Source organism: Lipotes vexillifer, unplaced genomic scaffold (genome assembly GCF_000442215.2).
Source record: "Lipotes vexillifer unplaced genomic scaffold, Lipotes_vexillifer_v1.1 scaffold751, whole genome shotgun sequence".
NCBI classification, from domain to species: Eukaryota; Metazoa; Chordata; class Mammalia; order Artiodactyla; family Lipotidae; genus Lipotes; species Lipotes vexillifer.
The window spans coordinates 653,241-672,690 of NW_006799727.1; the positions used below are offsets into that span (position 1 = coordinate 653,241).

General features: G+C 37.2%; 1 protein-coding gene across 1 annotated transcript in view; it reads left to right on the plus strand.

Annotated features, from left to right (window-relative positions):
• The window catches only part of RPS6KA5 (ribosomal protein S6 kinase A5), a 176,452-nt gene that overhangs the window by 150,591 nt on the left and 6,411 nt on the right, over nt 1–19,450 (plus strand). The window contains exons 8-14 of the mRNA XM_007471884.1: nt 1,611–1,761; nt 4,872–5,033; nt 6,715–6,840; nt 7,222–7,355; nt 8,022–8,115; nt 11,638–11,808; nt 15,210–15,401. Coding sequence (XP_007471946.1) covers nt 1,611–1,761; nt 4,872–5,033; nt 6,715–6,840; nt 7,222–7,355; nt 8,022–8,115; nt 11,638–11,808; nt 15,210–15,401 — 1,030 coding nt within the window. The remainder of the gene's footprint in view (nt 1–1,610; nt 1,762–4,871; nt 5,034–6,714; nt 6,841–7,221; nt 7,356–8,021; nt 8,116–11,637; nt 11,809–15,209; nt 15,402–19,450) is intronic.

Genomic DNA, 19,450 nt, shown 5'->3' on the forward strand with positions numbered 1-19,450 from the left:
TGAATCCAGAGCCTGGTCCTTTTACACAAGAAACCCTTGCTTGCAGAAAGGACATTCAAGATGGAGAAATGGAACAGGCTATGCTTGCTTTTCCCCGAGAAACAGGGCGCCCGCACCTTATGTCAGGAGAGGATTATTCTCTAATGCCGCAACCCTGACGGGCAGTGAGCCACGGGAAAACACTAAAGAATCAGAAAGAAAAGAGGTTCTGCTGCTTTTTTTTTTTTTTGGCTTGCTCTTTCAGCATTTTCTTAGGTTCCCAGGATGGAGTGCTAGAAGTAGAATTCGCTTTGAAATGAACAACACTGCTGGAATGTTCAGTCAGAAGTTACCATCCCACCGTCATTTCCCTGATGCTCAGTGCTTCTTGCTACAGGCTGTCTGTCTGTTTTCTTTGTGGTTGCCTTAAATGAGGGAGCAGGACAGTGAGTGGCTCATATTTATCAAGCATTTGCTACGTTTCAGGGGCAGAGCCAAGCACCGTACATCACGTCTTCACTCATTTAAGAGGCATGATACCCATTTTAGGCAGGTACTGCGGTTGAGAAAGCGGTTGAGGAAACTGTAGTACAAAGGCATTAATGAACTCTTTTAGGGTCACACAGCCAATAAACAGCAGAGCCAGTGCTTGAACTCGATCCCCAAAGGCTCCAAATTCCTGTTCTTACTGCACTGTACTATCTCTTATTAACTTATTATCTATTTTTTGTTCCACAACAGTTATTACTATTTTAATGAACAACAGGGGATCTTTTTGCAAACCAAATAATTGAGCAACTGTTTATCTCCATGTGAACCATGTTAAGCTTCTTAATTCCCATCAGCCCCTTCCATTATTTCTTTCTCATTAAACTATTGCTCTGGCTTTTAAGAGAGGCAAAGGTACATTTGGATTGGATCGATTTCATCTGTGACCTTAGAATAATTTAAAATATTTCATCAAGAAACCTGATTATCTTAATATTTTTACTTTCTGTAATAAATAGTAGCGTTTACTCCATCTTTGAGCACCACTTGCCTTCTAAAGCTTTCCAGTCTGTTTTAGCGTCGCAGATAAATAAGCAGATGTTTTCATCCCATGAAGAGCCCCCAGCTCTGGTATCAGGAGTTGAGCCACGTCCAATGGGTTCTGACTCTCCCTTTCTGGGGCTTCCTTCCCTCTCCATTCCCGCTGGCGCCTTAATGTTCACTGGCACACAGGGCAAGAGAAGCTAGGCAGGTAGAGTTGGGATTTCTTTTGTCCTTCCAAATCTGAGTGCTGAATTCTCTTCTCTGAGTTTATTAAAGTTGTTTCCATTGTAAAAGTTTTACTCATAGAGTCTAGTCCATAGATAGGAGATCTAATCCAACCCCAAGGCTTTTTATTCTAATTAAATATTTGGGATGTTCGTTTCCCATGAGGATTGACTTATACTGGAAAACGATCAATGCTTTTTGTTTCTGCTTAAGTTTGAGAAATTTGATTTCATGGTATCTCGTATTTTTATCTCCGTTTTTCACATATAGTTCAATTTCAGAGTGTGTTGCGCCATACTTGTTTTCTGTGAAGAATACGGTCACTATAACTTCATCCTATGGTTGTTTTAACAGCAAGTTTTATCTGCCTACAGGAGAATATTAAAAAGCGAGCCTCCGTATCCCCAAGAAATGAGTGCTGTAGCCAAAGACCTAATTCAGCGTCTGTTGATGAAAGATCCCAAGAAAAGACTGGGATGTGGTCCACGTGATGCAGATGAAATCAAAGAACATCTCTTTTTTCAGGTGAAACATATTGAACAGATGGTCTTATATGCCCTGCTGTTTTCAGAGTACTTGGCGTTCTTGGTGGAATGAGTGAACTTGGGCTGTTTCCGAGTCATTTTCTCCCAATTTTTAAATGACAGGGACCCTTGAAGCAGAATCAGAATTCTACTTGTAGGGACCTAAATGGTCTTTTTCTCCCTATATGAAGGGAGAGAGGGGAGGATTATAATAACATTTGATTTTCTACATACTTATTGGTTAGAGTTTCTGAGTATTGATTTCCATTTGTGATCTCAAGATTTAGGCATATAGACTAAGGAGACTTTTATTTTATTTTTTACTTCTCAGTTCACGAGCTATTAGTGCCACTGTGTTATACTTTTTAGATAGTGATTTCATCTCTTCTTTTCCCAGAAGAAATCTTAGAAAATTCAAAATCAGCCTCTTTCTCAGTTACGTATTATAATATAGAGAGAATTATTCATTTATTTTCTTTGTACTTGAAACAGTGCTTTATTCCGCAAAGGCCTAATAAGACCATTCTGCAGAGCACCAACACGCCTGCTCAACCTAGTATGCTCAGTGCTGTCCAAAAAATGACCAAAATTTTAGATAACTCAAAAAAAAAGTTAAATAGACTGAGTTGGCTAGTTATTTCAATCTAAATGGTCAACCTGGGATACCATGACCTCGATTTCTAAAACTCTGAGTTTATGACTTTTAAATAATTTCATCATATCAACAAGCATGACCTAAATATTTATGCTCAAAAGGGACCATCAAGGTTTTATTTTTACTTTGCAGACTGAGCTTTTACATTATCACCAAAATTAATGAAAATATCACACCAAAACAAAGAAAAAAACTCTGCTGCAGAGTAAGCTTCCATGTTGTTATTTATTGTGTTTTTAATATAGAAAAACAAATAGTAATTGAGAATAAGAATTCTCTCTCTGTACTTAATATAGTCAAAACAGGGCACATTTATTTCAGTCTCTTGGTGTAACCATTTAAAAAATCATTACTGTACATCTTACAGAAGTTCAGTAACATAGTGAGAAGTACCTTTAGAATAAAATTAATTTCTCAGCATGTGCATTTCATAGATTAATATGGCTTGGAAAGGTTAACATTTGAACAAACTATTTCATATATCTTGTTCAGGAGTTCGGCTCAAAAATTAACAATAAGGTAAAATTCAAGAACATACTCAAGCAAAATACCCCAAATCATATTTTCCTAGGATCTTTTTCTCCACGGTTCCCTGTACTTGTGAATATTGCAAAATAGCTTTCATGTTAGAGAAAATTTTCTTTTCTATAGCTTAGAATAGTAATTTTAGGTTATTTAATTGCCTTGACTTTTTAAATGACAGGGACACGTCAGGAAAGACCAAAATTCTACTTGTAAAGACCCAAATGGGGTGGAGGTGGAGAGAATTGTAAGAGCGTTCAATTTTCTCCATACTAAACGTTCTCCTGCTAACAGTATATTTCTTTAAATTACCCCGTTACTCTAGAAGTTTCTCTTAATGTATGTGCAAGAGCCAAGCACAAATCATACGCTTGTAATCATATGCTTGTAATGTAATCATACACTAGGAAAGAACACGAACTAGAAAGTCAAGAGACTGACCCTCCCCGATGTTTAAGTGAGAAGGTTAGTTCTGATTTCCGGGCTTCGATTTCCGTCTGGATCAAATAAAGAGGATGAACTAAATGATCTCTAAAACCCATTTTAGCTGAAAACTTTGAAGGTCTAATTCAATGATTTTACCTCCATTGCTTCCACAAGAGGGCATAATAAAAACATTTTATGTTAGTTGATTATACTTACTGAACGTCACCAACCCAGAAGTACAGGTTTCACATTTTACCATCTCTGAAGTCAGTGTGCAGCTTACAGTGGACAACATTTTACTATTCTAATTGGTAATGCTTTTTCTTTCTTAATGGTACATAAAATAAGTGTGTATCTTACTATCAAGGATGACATCTTAGATTATAAGAGAAATATATTAATAGGGTATCTGTGGGATGCAATTCAGTATTACCTGAGGTTGTTTTTCATGGCAGAAGGAGAATAAAGAAAACGGAACAGAGGGTTGAATTTGAATAATAGAAGACATGGCAGTTTATCAGACAGTGACTGACTGACATGGGTAGAAAGGGGACCTGGATTATCCCATGGGGGAGAGAAGAGGCAGTGTTGAATAGCTTAAATACAGTTGAATGAGAAAAGAATGGTTACATCAGTTCATACTATCACAGTATCATTTAGACTTATAGACATAAACCAATGCATGAATTAGAGTGAGTTTGTTTATTTTCTAATTTGTCCAGATGGCCAGGAGGAAAAGCAAGTACAGAAGGAAAGCTAGTTAACACTGCCGCTAAAAAACAGGGATGTTCCTTTTGGCTTAACGCCTGTCTCAGGAGACTCATGACAAAATAATTTTTGTTATCCCTAAGGGTGAACTAGGGTGTCCTGGTGCCCCCCAGTGGCCAAGACGAGATTCCACAGTGGTGGAGAACAGTCTCATCTCAGTCACAGCTTTGGTGAGCTATAAGCTGTGGTCAAAAAATGTGCTCCTGCTTGTAAAAAAATATTTTTTTAAATCATTGGTTTGAAATATGTGCTTCTCGCGCTTCCCTGGTGGCGCAGTGATTAAGAATCCGCCCGCCAGTGCAGGGGACACGGGTTCAAGCCCTGGTCCGGGAAGATCCCACATGCCGCGGAGCAACTAAGCCCGTGCGCCACAACTACTGAGCCTGCACTCTAGAGCCTGCGAGCTACAACTACGGAAGCCCGCGAGCCACAACTAATGAGCCTGCGTGCCACAACTACTGAAGCCCGCATGCCTAGAGCCTGTGTTCCACCACAAGGGAAGCCACCGCAGTGAGAAGCCCGTGCACCGCAACAAAGAGTAGTCCCCTCTCACTGCCACTAGAGAAAGCCCGTGCACAGCAACGAAGACCCAATGCAGCCAAAAATAAATAAGATAAATATTTTTTTTAAATGTGCTTCTCTCTGTTGTTTAATTAAAATCATTATCTTTGTTATTTTTCAAAAATATATTTCAACTTTGTTGATTTCTACTTTGTACCAATTTCCTTTCTCTGTTTTAGAAAATAAATTGGGATGATTTAGCTGCCAAAAAAGTGCCCGCGCCCTTTAAGCCAGTCATCCGAGATGAATTAGATGTGAGTAACTTTGCAGAAGAGTTCACAGAAATGGACCCCACCTACTCTCCCGCAGCACTGCCCCAGAGCTCCGAGAGGCTGTTTCAGGTAATCTCCAAGAGCCCACATGTGTTTGTTAGCCATGTATGCTTTGAAAGAGAAGATTAATTTTCCCATGTGAAAGCTTTTTGGCGTCTTGAAAAACAGGACTGTATAATCTCTTCAAAATTATTAATACAGAGATATTGCAAATAAATATGGGCTGAATTTACACCTGAAATTTTACTTCTGTTCAAGCTCTTTTATAGAAAATATAATACTACTTTACTTCTAATCATACAAAATATTCCTTAATTCATAAACAGTGTTATCTGATTCTTTATCTTCAGTGACTAATCAGAACTGTTTCTCAACTCGTAAAAAAGATTTAGAAAGGATTTTGCACTTAGGAAAGGATCTTTTCTCAGACTTAAGATAAAATATTCTATTAAATGGCATCATAGCTTCACTTCTTTGACTCCCATTAGCATCCCAGTAGTATGGTTTAATTTGGCTGTCCAGACACTGTCTCTGGACATAGGTGACACTAGTGGCTAGCACTTGGCTGGGACAAAGCAGATGTTGAAAAAAATGTTCCTCGAATTAGTGAATGTTCTATAGCTTAAACAGATTAATCATCCATCATTATACAGACGGTCCCCAATTTACGATGGTTCAACTTAGGATTTTTTGACTTTATGGTGGTGCAAAAGTGATACGCATTCCACGGAAACCATACTTAGAATTTTGATCTTTCCTGGGATGGTGATGTGCAGTACGATCCTCTCACGATGCTGGGCAGCAGCAGTGAGCCCCGGCTCCCAGTCGGCCACTCGATCACGAGGGTAAATAGCTGATACGCTTACAACCAATCGGAACCCAAACAACCATTGTTTTCCACTTTCAGTACAGTAGTCAGTAAATGACATGAGATATCCAACACTTTATTATTAAATAGGCTTTGTGTTAGATGATTTTACTCATCTGTAGGCTAATGTAAGTGTTCTGAGCACGTTTAAGGTAGGCCAGGCTAAGCTGTGATGTCTGGTAGGTTAGGTGTGTTAAATGCATTTTCAACTTAGGATATTTTCAGTTTATGGTGGGCCTGTCAGGACTTAACCCCACTGTAAGTCAAGGAAGATCTGTACCACTTTTGGTTCAGCACATCATTCTGCCGTTTGACTTGACTCCTTTTCTAAAACTCAGTGTTAAATTTAACCTAAGGAAATATAATGAGTCAAATAATTGCTGAATTAGAAACTGACTGGAATGAAGCTTGCTATTTATCTAGTTTGAAAACCAGTAGCATTTGGACCACTTTTCAGTTCCTTAACTGTACCTTTTTTGAGGAGTTAGTTGTGTTTGTTTATAAGCAAACTTTTATCAGCAATGCAAAAGAATTATATCTATGAGTCAGATACTGGGGATGGGATAGGAAGGACGTATTTTTCTGCCTTTAATCTTGAATTGGTTTAGTTCTACCAGAAGATGGCGTGATCTCCTTCTGAAAAGCATTATTCTACTGATTTGAAATAACCTTGCATTTTAGATTCATCTTAACAAATATTTGAGCTTTTTTTTTTGGCCTCACCATGTGGCTTGCGGGATCTTAGTTCCCCAATGCGGGATCGAACCCACGCCCTCAGTGGTGAAAGCACGGAGTCAAAGAAGAAAACAATGATTACAATCTAGTCTGTGCTAAACTGGAAAATTGCAAATCCTTATTTTTTTACCTTTCTTTTTTTTTTAGGGCTATTCCTTTGTTGCTCCTTCTATTCTCTTCAAGCGTAATGCAGCCGTCATAGACCCTCTTCAGTTTCACATGGGAGTCGATCGTCCCGGAGTGACAAATGTGGCAAGGAGTGCAATGATGAAGGTGTAGCCATGTGGTTAATTAAATGACATATTCATGGTTTAAATACCAACACTAATTGACTTTCTCAAGTCAAGTAAATTTAATAGACTTTCCATTTGACTAAAACGTAATTTTAAAAAATGAATAAATGGAAATAGTAAGATTTGCCCTAGAGAATTGTTAACATCCATTTGAGTGAGCTCCTTTCTTACGATAGAAAGTAATATATTTTAAATAAGTGATATACATGATAGAAATGAGCTAATGATGAATTTTTAGAGATTATAAATGTATTCCACTCCTAGTTATTAACATTAATAATGTTCTGTTACTCAACAATTTTATCTATTCCTGTGTATTACTAATATTTTCTTAAGTGAAATGATGTTGGTTTCTTGTCAGGACTCTCCATTCTATCAACACTATGACCTAGATCTGAAGGACAAACCATTGGGAGAAGGAAGTTTTTCAATCTGTCGAAAGTGCATAAACAAAAAAAGTAACCAAGCATTTGCGGTCAAAATAATCAGCAAAAGGTATCACATTTCCAGCAGTCTCTCTTATGTATTCATCCTAGTTAATGGCTTCTATAAATTAAGATTTTTATTTAAAAGGAAAATAATGGTATATTATAAGGTTTTCAACCAAGGTTTTAGCCATTCAGCTCATCAGTTGATCCATTATACTTCTAGCTCTGAGAAAGTAATCCATTTTAGACATAAATCATAGTATGATATGCTTTTCAGGTTATTATGAGAAGACTTTCTTGTGGCGGTGTTATTTAATCAGACTCGCTTAGTGCGTTCAGCAGCTTTTGCCATTCCTATTAGTTGTATATTTGAAATATTTTGTTCTGCAATTATTTAGTGACCTAGGGGTAGTTTGAGAGCCAGCTAGTTGTTTTGGTAACTGATTATTACCTCCATGATTGTATATTCTTATTACCAAATCGTCAGGCAAGTAGAGCATCCATTTCTTCATGTGATTAGCTCTTTCCTGACTCAGAAATGATCATTTTTCTCAAGAATAATGCTTTACTTGTTCCGGTGGGTGTATGACTCACTACTTTCAGGGAAGCCTCATTCTGATACTTTGATACTTACCTTCTGAATATACTGTAAATAAAAACAAAATTAGGATTGGGGCAGTGCTTCCAAAAACTTGGTGAAGAGGGAGTAGAGACTAACTGTTTCATCTTGCAGGTTGGAAGCCAATACTCAGAAAGAAATAACAGCTCTGAAACTCTGTGAAGGACACCCCAATATCGTGAAATTACATGAAGTTTTTCACGATCAGGTAGTCCACTTATTTTTCTGTGGATACTAATTCATATACAAGGTTCTACTTTTCATCAGTTGTGTTGGTGCTGGGTCAAAGTCAGGGATATGGGACATGACCGAGCCACGTGAGAGGGTGAGAAGCCACTCCACGCATGCTTTCACCCACCCCCAAATCAATGCTTCCTCTCACTTCTGCTTCTCTCACTCAGTCCTGGTCGTGCAGGACCTGGAAGGAGGACGGGGGGCTAAAGGCCAGCTCACTGTGCTTACTGCACGTTCAGCTACCACCCCGCATAGCTTCATCTCCGCGTACCTCTCAGTACTCAGTCATTTTCAGCCGTCAACTTAACCCTTTAACTTCAAGAGTAGAACTTAGCCTAAAGCCTCATTAGTGCAAACTGAAAGAGCAAACAGGAAGCAGAGGGCAAAGATGCTCTCTTTCCATCTTCTTATTCCAGGTGACAGATTCTGCTCAGACCACAGGCCAGGTCATGCTACCCGCCTTCTACCCCCGGTCCCACTTTCCACCAGTACCCTCACACAGGGTTATGTAACTTTAGAGACAGGAGGAACACTGTTTTGTCAGGTCCATGTCTCCTTCCCTGCAGAAATCTCTCCATTACAGTCATCTTTCCTCCTGGGACTGGGCGGGATGGCACAGTCTGACGCAAGATAGCGTGCTGTGCACAAGAGCTGAAACCAATCCTGGATGTGGTTGGCCCTAACTTTACCAGACAAGAAACTGAGGTTCAGAAAGGTGATGAGTGTTTTCCCACTGGAAAAAAAAGTGGGGGGGGGGGGGTGGTGCGTCATGAGACTCGTCCAACCAAGGTCACATAGCAGATCAGTGAAAATCTAGTAGGAAGACTTGGTCTCCGGTTCTGGGCTCTCTCCAGTGTGGTACCGTGACATCCACGTCCTAGGAGAGCGGTGGCCCAGTTCTCTACCACATTGAACTTTCCCAGAGTGCCATGGCCAAGCATGACACACGGTGGGGAAACCAGGCGGCAGCAGCAGGAGCATCATAACTATAATAACTGCTGCTATTTATTTTCACATACGTTACGTGGTACAGGTATTGTATCATCAAACCATACATGTTTGATGTATCTACATGTATCATCAGACTCCCGGAAATTAAGTAACCGGGTCTCCCAGTTTATAAGTGGTACTGCTGGAATCTGAACCCATGCAGTCCAACCTCAGAACAAGCACTTAATTAATTACTTTGTTCTACCGCCTTAGAGGAGGCAGACACGTAGCCTGGTTTTCACATCAGGTGAGTGAGCACCCAAAAATGACATCATCTGCTTGCATCCTTGGTGCTTATAGTCAGGAAAGGAAGCTCTTTGAAGCAAGGACTCGGGGGGGAACTGTTCTCCCTGCTCCTCTGCTGCCTCCACCTCACCGGGCCACTCAACTACAGTGCAGGTAGAGTCCCCTGCCCACTGGGGGTGCTTACAAGGAGCCTAGGTAGACTCCTATTGAAGGCGATCCACACATCCATCAAGGGCTTGGTGGATGACCTTCGACAGACCCCTCAGTTTTGCAGCTGTGCCCCTAGCTGCTTGCCCCGAAAGACTTTCCATCTCTGACCGTCAGGCCACTGTCAGATCTCAGGAGCTACATCCCTAATATTTTACTTATGTGACAAATTAACTTTATTATTTGCTATTTTTATATTCAAGAGTTACTAGAATAGAAACCATCTCGTGATGTAATCCTATGTATACCAGTATAAATATATTATTCTAATATACAGTTGTTGATAGTTTGGGTTGTTTTTTCCATGATGGTGACACAGTTGCCTAGATCATGCCCGAATCCACCATAGTTCTCTTTTCAACTGATGGGTGAAATTGATTGAGGGTATGTCTCCAGCCTTTGACTGTACAGCAGTGTACTTTGTGTACCATGATTTGTGCTTTACTACTCTGTTAGTTTCCTATTGCTGCTGTTACAAATTACCACAAACCTAAAACAATACGGAGGTACTATCTTACGGTCTGGAGGTCAGATATTGAAAATCAGCCTCACTGCTGTAAAGTCACGGTGTCAGCAGGGCTGGTTCCTTCTGGAGGTTCTAAGGGACAGTTTATTTACTTCTCTTTTTTAGCTCTGGAGACTGCCCACATTCTTGACTTGTGACCCTTCCATGTTTCATTCCAGTCTTTTGTTTCCATAGTCCCACCTCATACTGTTGACTCTGGTGGATAATTAAGACACCCTTCCCATCTCAAGATCCTTAATCACTTCTGAAAAACCCCTTTACCATATAAGGTAACATCCATAGGTTCTGGGGATTAGGATATGGACATCTTTGGAGGGCCATTATTCAAGCAACTATATATACATTTTTTCACTGTTACCTACATTTTATTGGTAAGGGTGCTAAAGTTCATAGAGGTAAAGTAACACCCCCAAGGTCATAAGTAAGTAGCAGAACTGGCATTCAGATGCAGGTTTGACTCTAAAACCTATCTCTTAAACCACTATAGGTCTTGCCCCTCATTTTTTTTAAAGCTTGCTGGCATATACTTGTAGCAGACCTTTAGATTTGATCTTAATTTGTCTGACGTAGAAACTCAAATTAGCATGGTCTGTAATAGCCTGGGAGCAATTCTCTTAATAAAAGTGTTATTCACCTTCTAGAATTTGCCCATTATGTGCAGGATAATGTCTTTATAATCATCTTTTTAATGAAGCAATTTTCCTGGACTTTGCTGATTCAAAGGAAAGCGTACTTTGTTTTGTTTGTTGAGTGACATTGGTGCTATAAGGCATAGCACTTGAATCTGAATATTGATTTGTATCTTTTTTAAACCATTTGTGTTCGTTGGGGAGCTGATGTAATTCCCTTGCTTTTCAGTAGCTCTTACATCATTTTCTTTATGGGAATGTATGCAAAACATAGTAAATACATGACTTCTAATACTATTTAATTAAGATAATGCCTTGGGATCAAAAGCAATTATTTAAAAAAAAAAAAAAGCCCAAAGTGAGTTATGGGTATTTGGCATGGGAATTAACAGGAACACTGAAACTAATCTGTTGAGCCTTAACAGAAGATTTAAAGTGACGTCATCCAACCGTGCCTTTTTTAAAAGGTAAATTTGCCATTAAATGTGTGCGTCAGGCCTCCTGAGGGTAGTTGCCCATATTCCATCAGTAATCTATATTATTTAAAGCAGCCAATTTCACATTATTATCTGTACTAGGTTACACTTTAAGAAGAAAGATATGTACACTTGATAGAGAGGGTTGGAATGGAATTCAGATGAAAGAATTAGTCAAGGAAAGGATATACAAAGATTTCACTGCTGTACTTGAAATTTTCCATTACCGAAATAGAACTCTAAAAAAGTCACATTATCCTTCAACTCTTTCCCCTAAAATACAAGGATCGCCGTTGACTATTTTAACAAGGGACTATTTAAATTTATCGGTAATAGTTCATAGTCAGGAAATGTTTTATACGTTGCTAAGCTTCTACTCCTCTTCATTAAGGCCCTCCACATTATTCTTCTTTCTTTTCTAGCTTCACACATTTCTAGTGATGGAACTTCTGAACGGGGGAGAGCTATTTGAACGCATTAAGAGAAAGAAACACTTCAGTGAGACAGAAGCCAGCTACATCATGCGGAAGCTTGTTTCAGCTGTAAGCCACATGCATGATGTTGGAGTGGTACACAGAGATTTGAAACCCGAGGTATAAAATTACATGTTTTCTCATATAATGCAATCTAGCATCATTATTAAATATCCCCCAGATATGTGTGGGCTTTTTGGGGGGGGGTTGTTTTGATTTTTTATTTTCCTGGCTTTCTGCTAAATAGATACTTGCAAATATCACGTTTCTTGCATTTTTTTTTCTTTTCTATTTCAGTCTAAAATAAATTTGTCTTTTCGTTCTTTCTTTTTTTTTTTTTTTTTTTTTTTTTTTTTTTCTTTTTTTTTTGCCAGCTGATCATGTTGAGGTTATATTTGTAAGTGTGAGAGCCTTTTATGGAAGAAATACTTTATGCAACAATTGTGGACTAAAAATAGCAATGGAAATTTTTGTAGCAGAAAATAATGCCCCTCCTATATGTATACCGTTTTAGAGGGATTTTAACAGTGTATTTTGAAAGCTTATCTTTTACTTTTGTAATCAAATTGATTAGCTCATGAATAGCAATGTATGTTGTTGTGTTCTAAATTTTTAAATATAAAGCATTGTCTTTGTTTAATGAGTTATGCCATCCTTACATGTGCTTTTCTTTGCTCATGTACTATAATATTTATAGAACTGTGTAGCAATGTAGAAGTGGCAGCTTTTTATATATTTCTTCTTTCAAAAGGTTAAGAAAGAAGGTTCTAACTCTAGAATGATCCCTTTTTAGTATCAAAAAATATGAAAATTCCTCCCTTTTAGAAAATCATCAAAAGAATAATGAAAATTTAAAAACAAAACCCAATAATTTATAAAAGAATAACAATGAATCATCCTCTATCCTATGCACAATTATATATATTTACTATCTAAAATAGAATTTCAATTTTAACATGCATGTGATTATAATGCATTTTTAAGTATATTTAAAATAATAATTTGGTGTTTATTTTTGTATTAGATTATAAAAGAATATTTCTCAAAAAGCACCATTTTTGCCTTTTATTTAAGTACCTTGGATTATTGGTAGGAAGAGGATGTTTTTAAAATGGAATTCTGTGCCTTCGGATATAATTGACTGAGTCCCAAAATATTTAAGCTTCTATGTACCTTCTATTACTGTTATTCATATTACTCGTAATTAATCAAAAGTGAACTGTGTTTTATGAACTTGCAACTATGATAGCTACCCCTCTGCTTCCTTCATCACAATTCTCACTCTCCCACACAACGCCCACTAAAAATATGGCACTCTGTACATTGGAGATTTGCTGTCTATTTTTAAATGTGAAAGCATACCACTTAACTGTTTTTTTTTTGATAGACAAGGAACAAGCATGTAATTTTTTTAATTGAAAAGATCTGTTCCACGACTGTCTAGAATTCATTTTCACATGTTTTATTCTTTGATAACTGGCCATCTGTCACCTCGAGTCTCAAATGATGCAACTGTCCTCTCCAGCGGAATTGAAATTTGCCTTCCTATTTTACTGAGTAAAAAGATACTCACATAGCTTAATTCTTATCTGCCATAAAGCTTTTCTTTCAAATAATCATTTGAAAAGAAGAATTGTCTGATTATTGAGGCCATTCTACTACCATTATAGTCCTAAGTCAACATATATCTTGGAGACATGAAAATGTGCCTTTGTACTAACACTTTCATAATAAAATAGCTTTCACTTTGACTTTTAAGTGGCAGAGTATATTATTTTCAAGCTAAAAGTTTAATCCCTTTCACACTGATGTAGCATTTTAAGATCTGACTGTATATCTTTTGGTAGATATCTATGTGGTATTCATATTCTGCATAGGCAAGAGAATTTCTAGGTGAGAATCAAATAAATTTAGAAGCTGGCTGACATTCTTAGTAAGCTGCTTTGTATTTTTCAAACTGGTCCCCATATTCTTGAAAGATTGAGAAATTTTATCAAATTAGTTTCTGGCAGAACTTGAGACAAGGATAAATGTGGTTTGAATGACTAATTCCTGCCACTTCTGACCACGCGCACCCAACTACATTTTGAGAATTGGGAGAGGAGTGAAGAGGGGTGTGCCATGTCTCCTCCATTTCAAGATCTAAGAACAAGGAAGTCCTTAGCCAGTCTTAGTATAGAAGACACTAAAGTCATTTCCAAAGTCTTGTAGGCTCTGGGAGGACAGGCCAGGTGTGCTTCATCCACTGCTCTGTATGTAGCACAGTGCCTTGTGCTGTGGAAGAGTTCAGGGGTCATTTGCTGAGACTTCTCCCAAGTACCCGGTCCATGAACCCCAGCTATGACTTCAGTTGTGGTGAAGCCTTACATTGAATTATATTCACATTTAAATTCCATCACAAATTCAGGATTAGGCATTTTGTATAATAGAAAATTTAAGAAAACTTTTCAGTTAATTTTTTTGCTTCTTTCCTACCACTTCATTCATTTTTAACTTTTGAATGGGGGCCTAGAAGATTTTTCTTCTTTGTATCAGTGAAGCATTCTATGATGTATATTATTTCACTTCAAATAATATTAAAAAGCAAATGGTGTTCCAGAACTGGGGAATAATTTAATGGTCAAAAAGGCATAACAGATTTTGTTAGGATGTCTAAAGACAATATAATCAGATTCAATTACTGTGCGTACTAGCTTGATGTACTAAGAAAAATGTACATAAAAATTTGCCCATCAGTACAGTTAGATTTTTTTTAACAAGCGGTAAATACAGAAGTAATCAGTAAAACCTTAGTGATTGACACGGCTTGGCAAATGATTCAAAATAACAAAGTTTTCTGAATAATAGAGGGGTAATATCCATAAGCATCAAAAATGTTCAAGTATTAACTGTTTTGGAAAAAATATTTCTGAAACGTATGTCTCCACCATGTATTCTTTAATAGGCTTTACTAGATATTATGTATAACTATTTTATTTATAACTTCATTCAATGGACAAATATTTACCAAAGCATCTACTACATGAGAGAGTCATGAATAAGGTAGACGCACAGTTGCTGGCCTCATGGAATTATGGTCTAATGTGGGTGAAGACATTGAACTAATATTGCAGAGCTGATAAGTGCCAGGAAAGAAAAGTAAATGCTAGAAGAAAATATAATAATTTCCATCTTCTGTTTGGTGGCACCTCTAAATGAGGATGAGATGCCTGAGAGCCAGGTTGGAAGGGAGGTTGGTGGAGGAGGTCGAAGACAGACACAAGCAGAAGGGAAAGCATAGGCAAAGAAGAGGCATGGTCCCATTGAAAATGTTCCACATGACCTTGTACAAATTGATGTGATACAGAAAAGTATAAAGCAGAGAGCAACAGTACGCTGACATCCAGGTCCCAGACCCACCCTGTCAGACCTTTCTGTATCTGAATCCAGTGTAAATAGATAGACAGGTAACATTGCATAAATGCATCACCAAGTCCCATTACATTTTAATGAGAAACTAATGAAGTGTTTGTATCTTGCAGAATTTATTGTTCACTGATGAAAATGACAATTTGGAAATTAAAGTAATTGATTTTGGGTTTGCACGCTTAAAGCCACCCGATAATCAGCCTCTGAAGACGCCGTGCTTCACTCTTCACTACGCCGCCCCAGAGCTCTTGAATCACAATGGCTACGATGAGTCCTGTGACCTCTGGAGCTTGGGTGTCATTTTGGTGAGTTCATATGTCAGGCCGTTAAACCCAGTCAGTTCTCTGATGTCCTCTGTATATCTCTCTCTTTGCTGTTTTTCTTAAACTTGTGAGAAAATTGGCAGATTGGTTTCTTTTCTTTTCAGTAAAAGGCCTGACTGAAGACTATTTCCCTTTCTTAAAATTTACGTTGGAGAAAATGTAGGGATTTTTATTTTGGTTTATTCTGGAATATTTAAGGCAACTGTGTTTAATGTGAATTACAGTTATGTATATATGTATTTTTAAAGAAGCAGTAGCATATTTTCATAAGATATGCATGTTAGATAGCTGAGTGACTCATTAATAGTCTCAAATATATTCTCTGAGATTTTTAGGCTAAAAGGTAATTAAGGAATATCACTTAGGATAAATTAACAAATGAATAGAAAAAATTTTTAAAAATATTTATAGTAACTTATAGTTATCGTGGTGAGCATGCTTTTCACAAACTCTCTTTGGATGCTGGGATCAGAAACAGAACATTAAGCTAGAAGAATCTCGGCATGTTTTTTTCTCAAAAAGCTATTTTCTCAAAATAGCTTTACTTTTTCTGCATATAATCTGTCATGCATAATCATAGGGAGAAGTTTTCAGACAACAGAGAAAGATATAAGGAACAAAGTGAGATCGCTCGTAATCTCATCATACAGAGACAATATTGTGTAAGCTCCTACTTCTCCCATCCCTACCCCCTATTATGTATGCTTTATATCTTTCTACAGATTTCTCTATATATTTGTATATATATTCAGGTTTTTTTTAACAAATGAGATTATGTTATATATGTAGTGTGATATCTCATTATTTCCTTAGAATAGATTCCTAGGAGAAGGATATATAGATCTTTATTTTGACATATATGCCTGTATTTCCTTCTAGAAGGTTTATCAGATCATGTTCTCATCAACTGTATGTGAATACACTGGATACTATCAATTTCAATTTTAAATTATTTCCTACTGTTATAATTTGCATGCATTTTCTTGATGAGTATGCAGTTTGAGCATCTTTTCGTGTATTTGAACATTTTCATTTTCTCTATTACGAATTGCTGTTTATGAGCTTTGCCCACTTTCCTATGGGGAAATTTTTCTTATGGAGACTTAAAGGTCTATTAAGGATCTTAATTCTTTGTCTGCCATCAATATTGGAAATGTTTTTTCTGGTTTTTCATGTCTTTGAAAACTTTGTAGTAATATGGGGTTTTAATTTTGTTTTTTGAGAGGCTTAAATGGAGAAGTTTTTTTATTTTTATGTTGTAAGATATGTTAGTCTTTTCCTTTATGGTATCTGGCTTTGATGTCAGATTGTCACTCCACCCCAACCCAAGATTATAAAAATATTCTCTTAAATTTTCCTTTAGAATTATGTTTTATTTTTACACTTATGCACTCCATCTGGGATTTATTTTGGTGTCAGTTTGGAAGCCAGTTGTCCTTGCAGGATGGTTCTTTTATTTTTAAGCTTTATATGGTTTTTATTTCAGCAGTGTTAAGTCATTATTTATAATTTTCAAACTGAAAGTACATATTTATGAATATGATTTTTAAATTAAAATAAAAAACTAATTTCTGTAGATTTGAGAGTTTTGACTTAAACTGATTTCAGTAGCACTCTCCTAAAAAATTCGTCTAAATAAAAAAGAGCCTTTCTTTTTTAGCAATAATATGTTTACCCCTTGTAAAACAGCCCTTACTTAAATACAGGCCATATATAATTACCATGCTTTTTAAGGTTTTAAAAGACAATCTTAGACATGCAGACAGGTATTTTAGAGACTCCAAATGCCGCGTCTATGGAAATAACTTTGTACGGTGGCATGGGGAGAAGCCAGGCTTCTCTCTAGATCTAATTGTCAAGTTTTAAATGGGAACAGGGGACAAAGAACAGATTAAATGATACCACAAGAGTACAATCACAACGGCCAGACTGCGGGAAGTTCTGCAGGACAAACAACCGAGTCTCTCCAGCAAATAAATTATGAGAAAAAAATAGCCTGGGAACCTATAGATTAAAAGACACTTAAGAAACAGTGTTTGCATCTTACTTGAATTCTGATTCAAACAAATTCTACTTTCAAATCTGTTTATTAAATTCAAACTGTAAATCTAAGTCATACAGATATATTTATACAATGTATATAACACAACTGGAGAAATTTGAATATTGACTGGATATTGGATGATACAAAGGAATTACTGCTAATTGTTTTAGTTGTGATAATAGGTGTGGTTGTGGTTTTTAAAAATCCTTGCCTTTTAGAGACACGAAATACAGATGAAAAGCATAGTTAGCACCTGCATTAAACTGTCCAAAAAAAAATTAAGAAGAAGAATGCTTTGCAAACTTTTCCATATAAATGAGCGCATATCTCCAGAGGATCTAGATACAAAGCCTGAGCTATCCCATAGTAAGCACAAAATTTTCTGGGGGGGCCGTCTGGTTTGCCTTAGAAATCATGGCCCTTTTACATGTTGCATCTAATACACATGAATATGGATACTTTAATATGAAAATAATTTATGTTACCCCCATTGGGTAAAATAAATACTTCAGGAAGATGCATCACATCATATCATGCAGCTTTGATTACAACTCAGTCTACCTCATGTATGTGCAGTTCACTGGAAATTCACAGGACTTTAATTAAAATAGAGTTTACACAGTGTCTTAAGTCTGCTCCGGGCCACCATAATGAAACACTGCAGACTGGGTGACTTAAACAACAGAAATTTATTTCACAGTTCTGGAGGCTGGGAGGTCCAATATCAAGGTGCCAGAAGGTTGGTATCTGGTGAGGGCTTTCACCTTTGGTTGCAAACAGCCATCTGTTCACTGCGTCCTCACATGGCCTCTCTTCAGTGTATGCGCTTAGAGAGAGAGAGAGAGAGAGAGAGGGAGAGAGCCAGCTCCCTGGTGTCTCTTTTTGTAAGGACACTAATCCTATTGGATGAGGACTGCACCCTCATGACCTCATTACCTTTACTTCCATAAAGTTCCTACCTGCAAATACACTCACATTGGGGGTTGGCTCTTTGGCATATGAATTTTAAGGCACACAATGATTCAGAGCTTAACAGACAGTATTTAGAAAACGTAGGATAGGATTATATACTATCCCATAGGAATATATAGCATACCCACAGGATGGAATATAATAACATTTAAAACATATTTCTTCCAAGAGATTTATTCAGGATTTCTTATTTTTTCAATTTCTTCCCCAAATTTTATTGTGAAAATTTCAAACCTAGAGAAAATTTGGGAGAATAACACTGTGAACATTTAAACATGTTGCCACATTTACTTTTCCTTTCTCCCTAATTCCCTCTTGTGTGTGTATACATACATATATATACACATATATAGAAAGAGATGTATATCTTTATGTATGTAGATACTTTCTTATCACACCATTTGCAAACAGTTTGCAGATACAGAATTATTCTTAACAGAAGTTGATTCCTGGATAATCAACTAAATTGTAAGATCTTGGAGTTGAGAGGAGCCCTAAAGTTTGTTTAATTCTAACTCTTCCGGAAAAGGGATCTTTTCTACAAAGTACCTGTCACCAGTCTCCTTTAAAGATTTCCAAAGACGGAGAATTAGTTTTTCCATGCAAAAGCCTGTTGAATTATTACACATGAGAGCAAGAAAACTGTAATATGAAGGATATTTTCTTGTACTTAGCCACAAATGTATCTGTTAGGAAGTGGGGTAAGATAAGAAGCCGAGCAGATTTTGGAAGACTACTTGGCAGTATCTGCCAAACATACACAGACCAAATGACCCGGCAGTTCCAATCTCAAGGATATAGTCAACAGAAATGTGTATTTTTATGTACCGAAAGACACGTACAAGAAGATATATAGCAGCATGTTTCAAAATGCCCCAAACTGGAAACAAGTCAAAATCTTCATCAACAATAGAAAGATATTTTAGTCTGGATTCCCCAGAAAGCAGAACCTGAAGTTAAAGCTTATGTTTTGTCATGTACCTAAGGACCATAATCCCAGGGAGGCAGGGAAAGA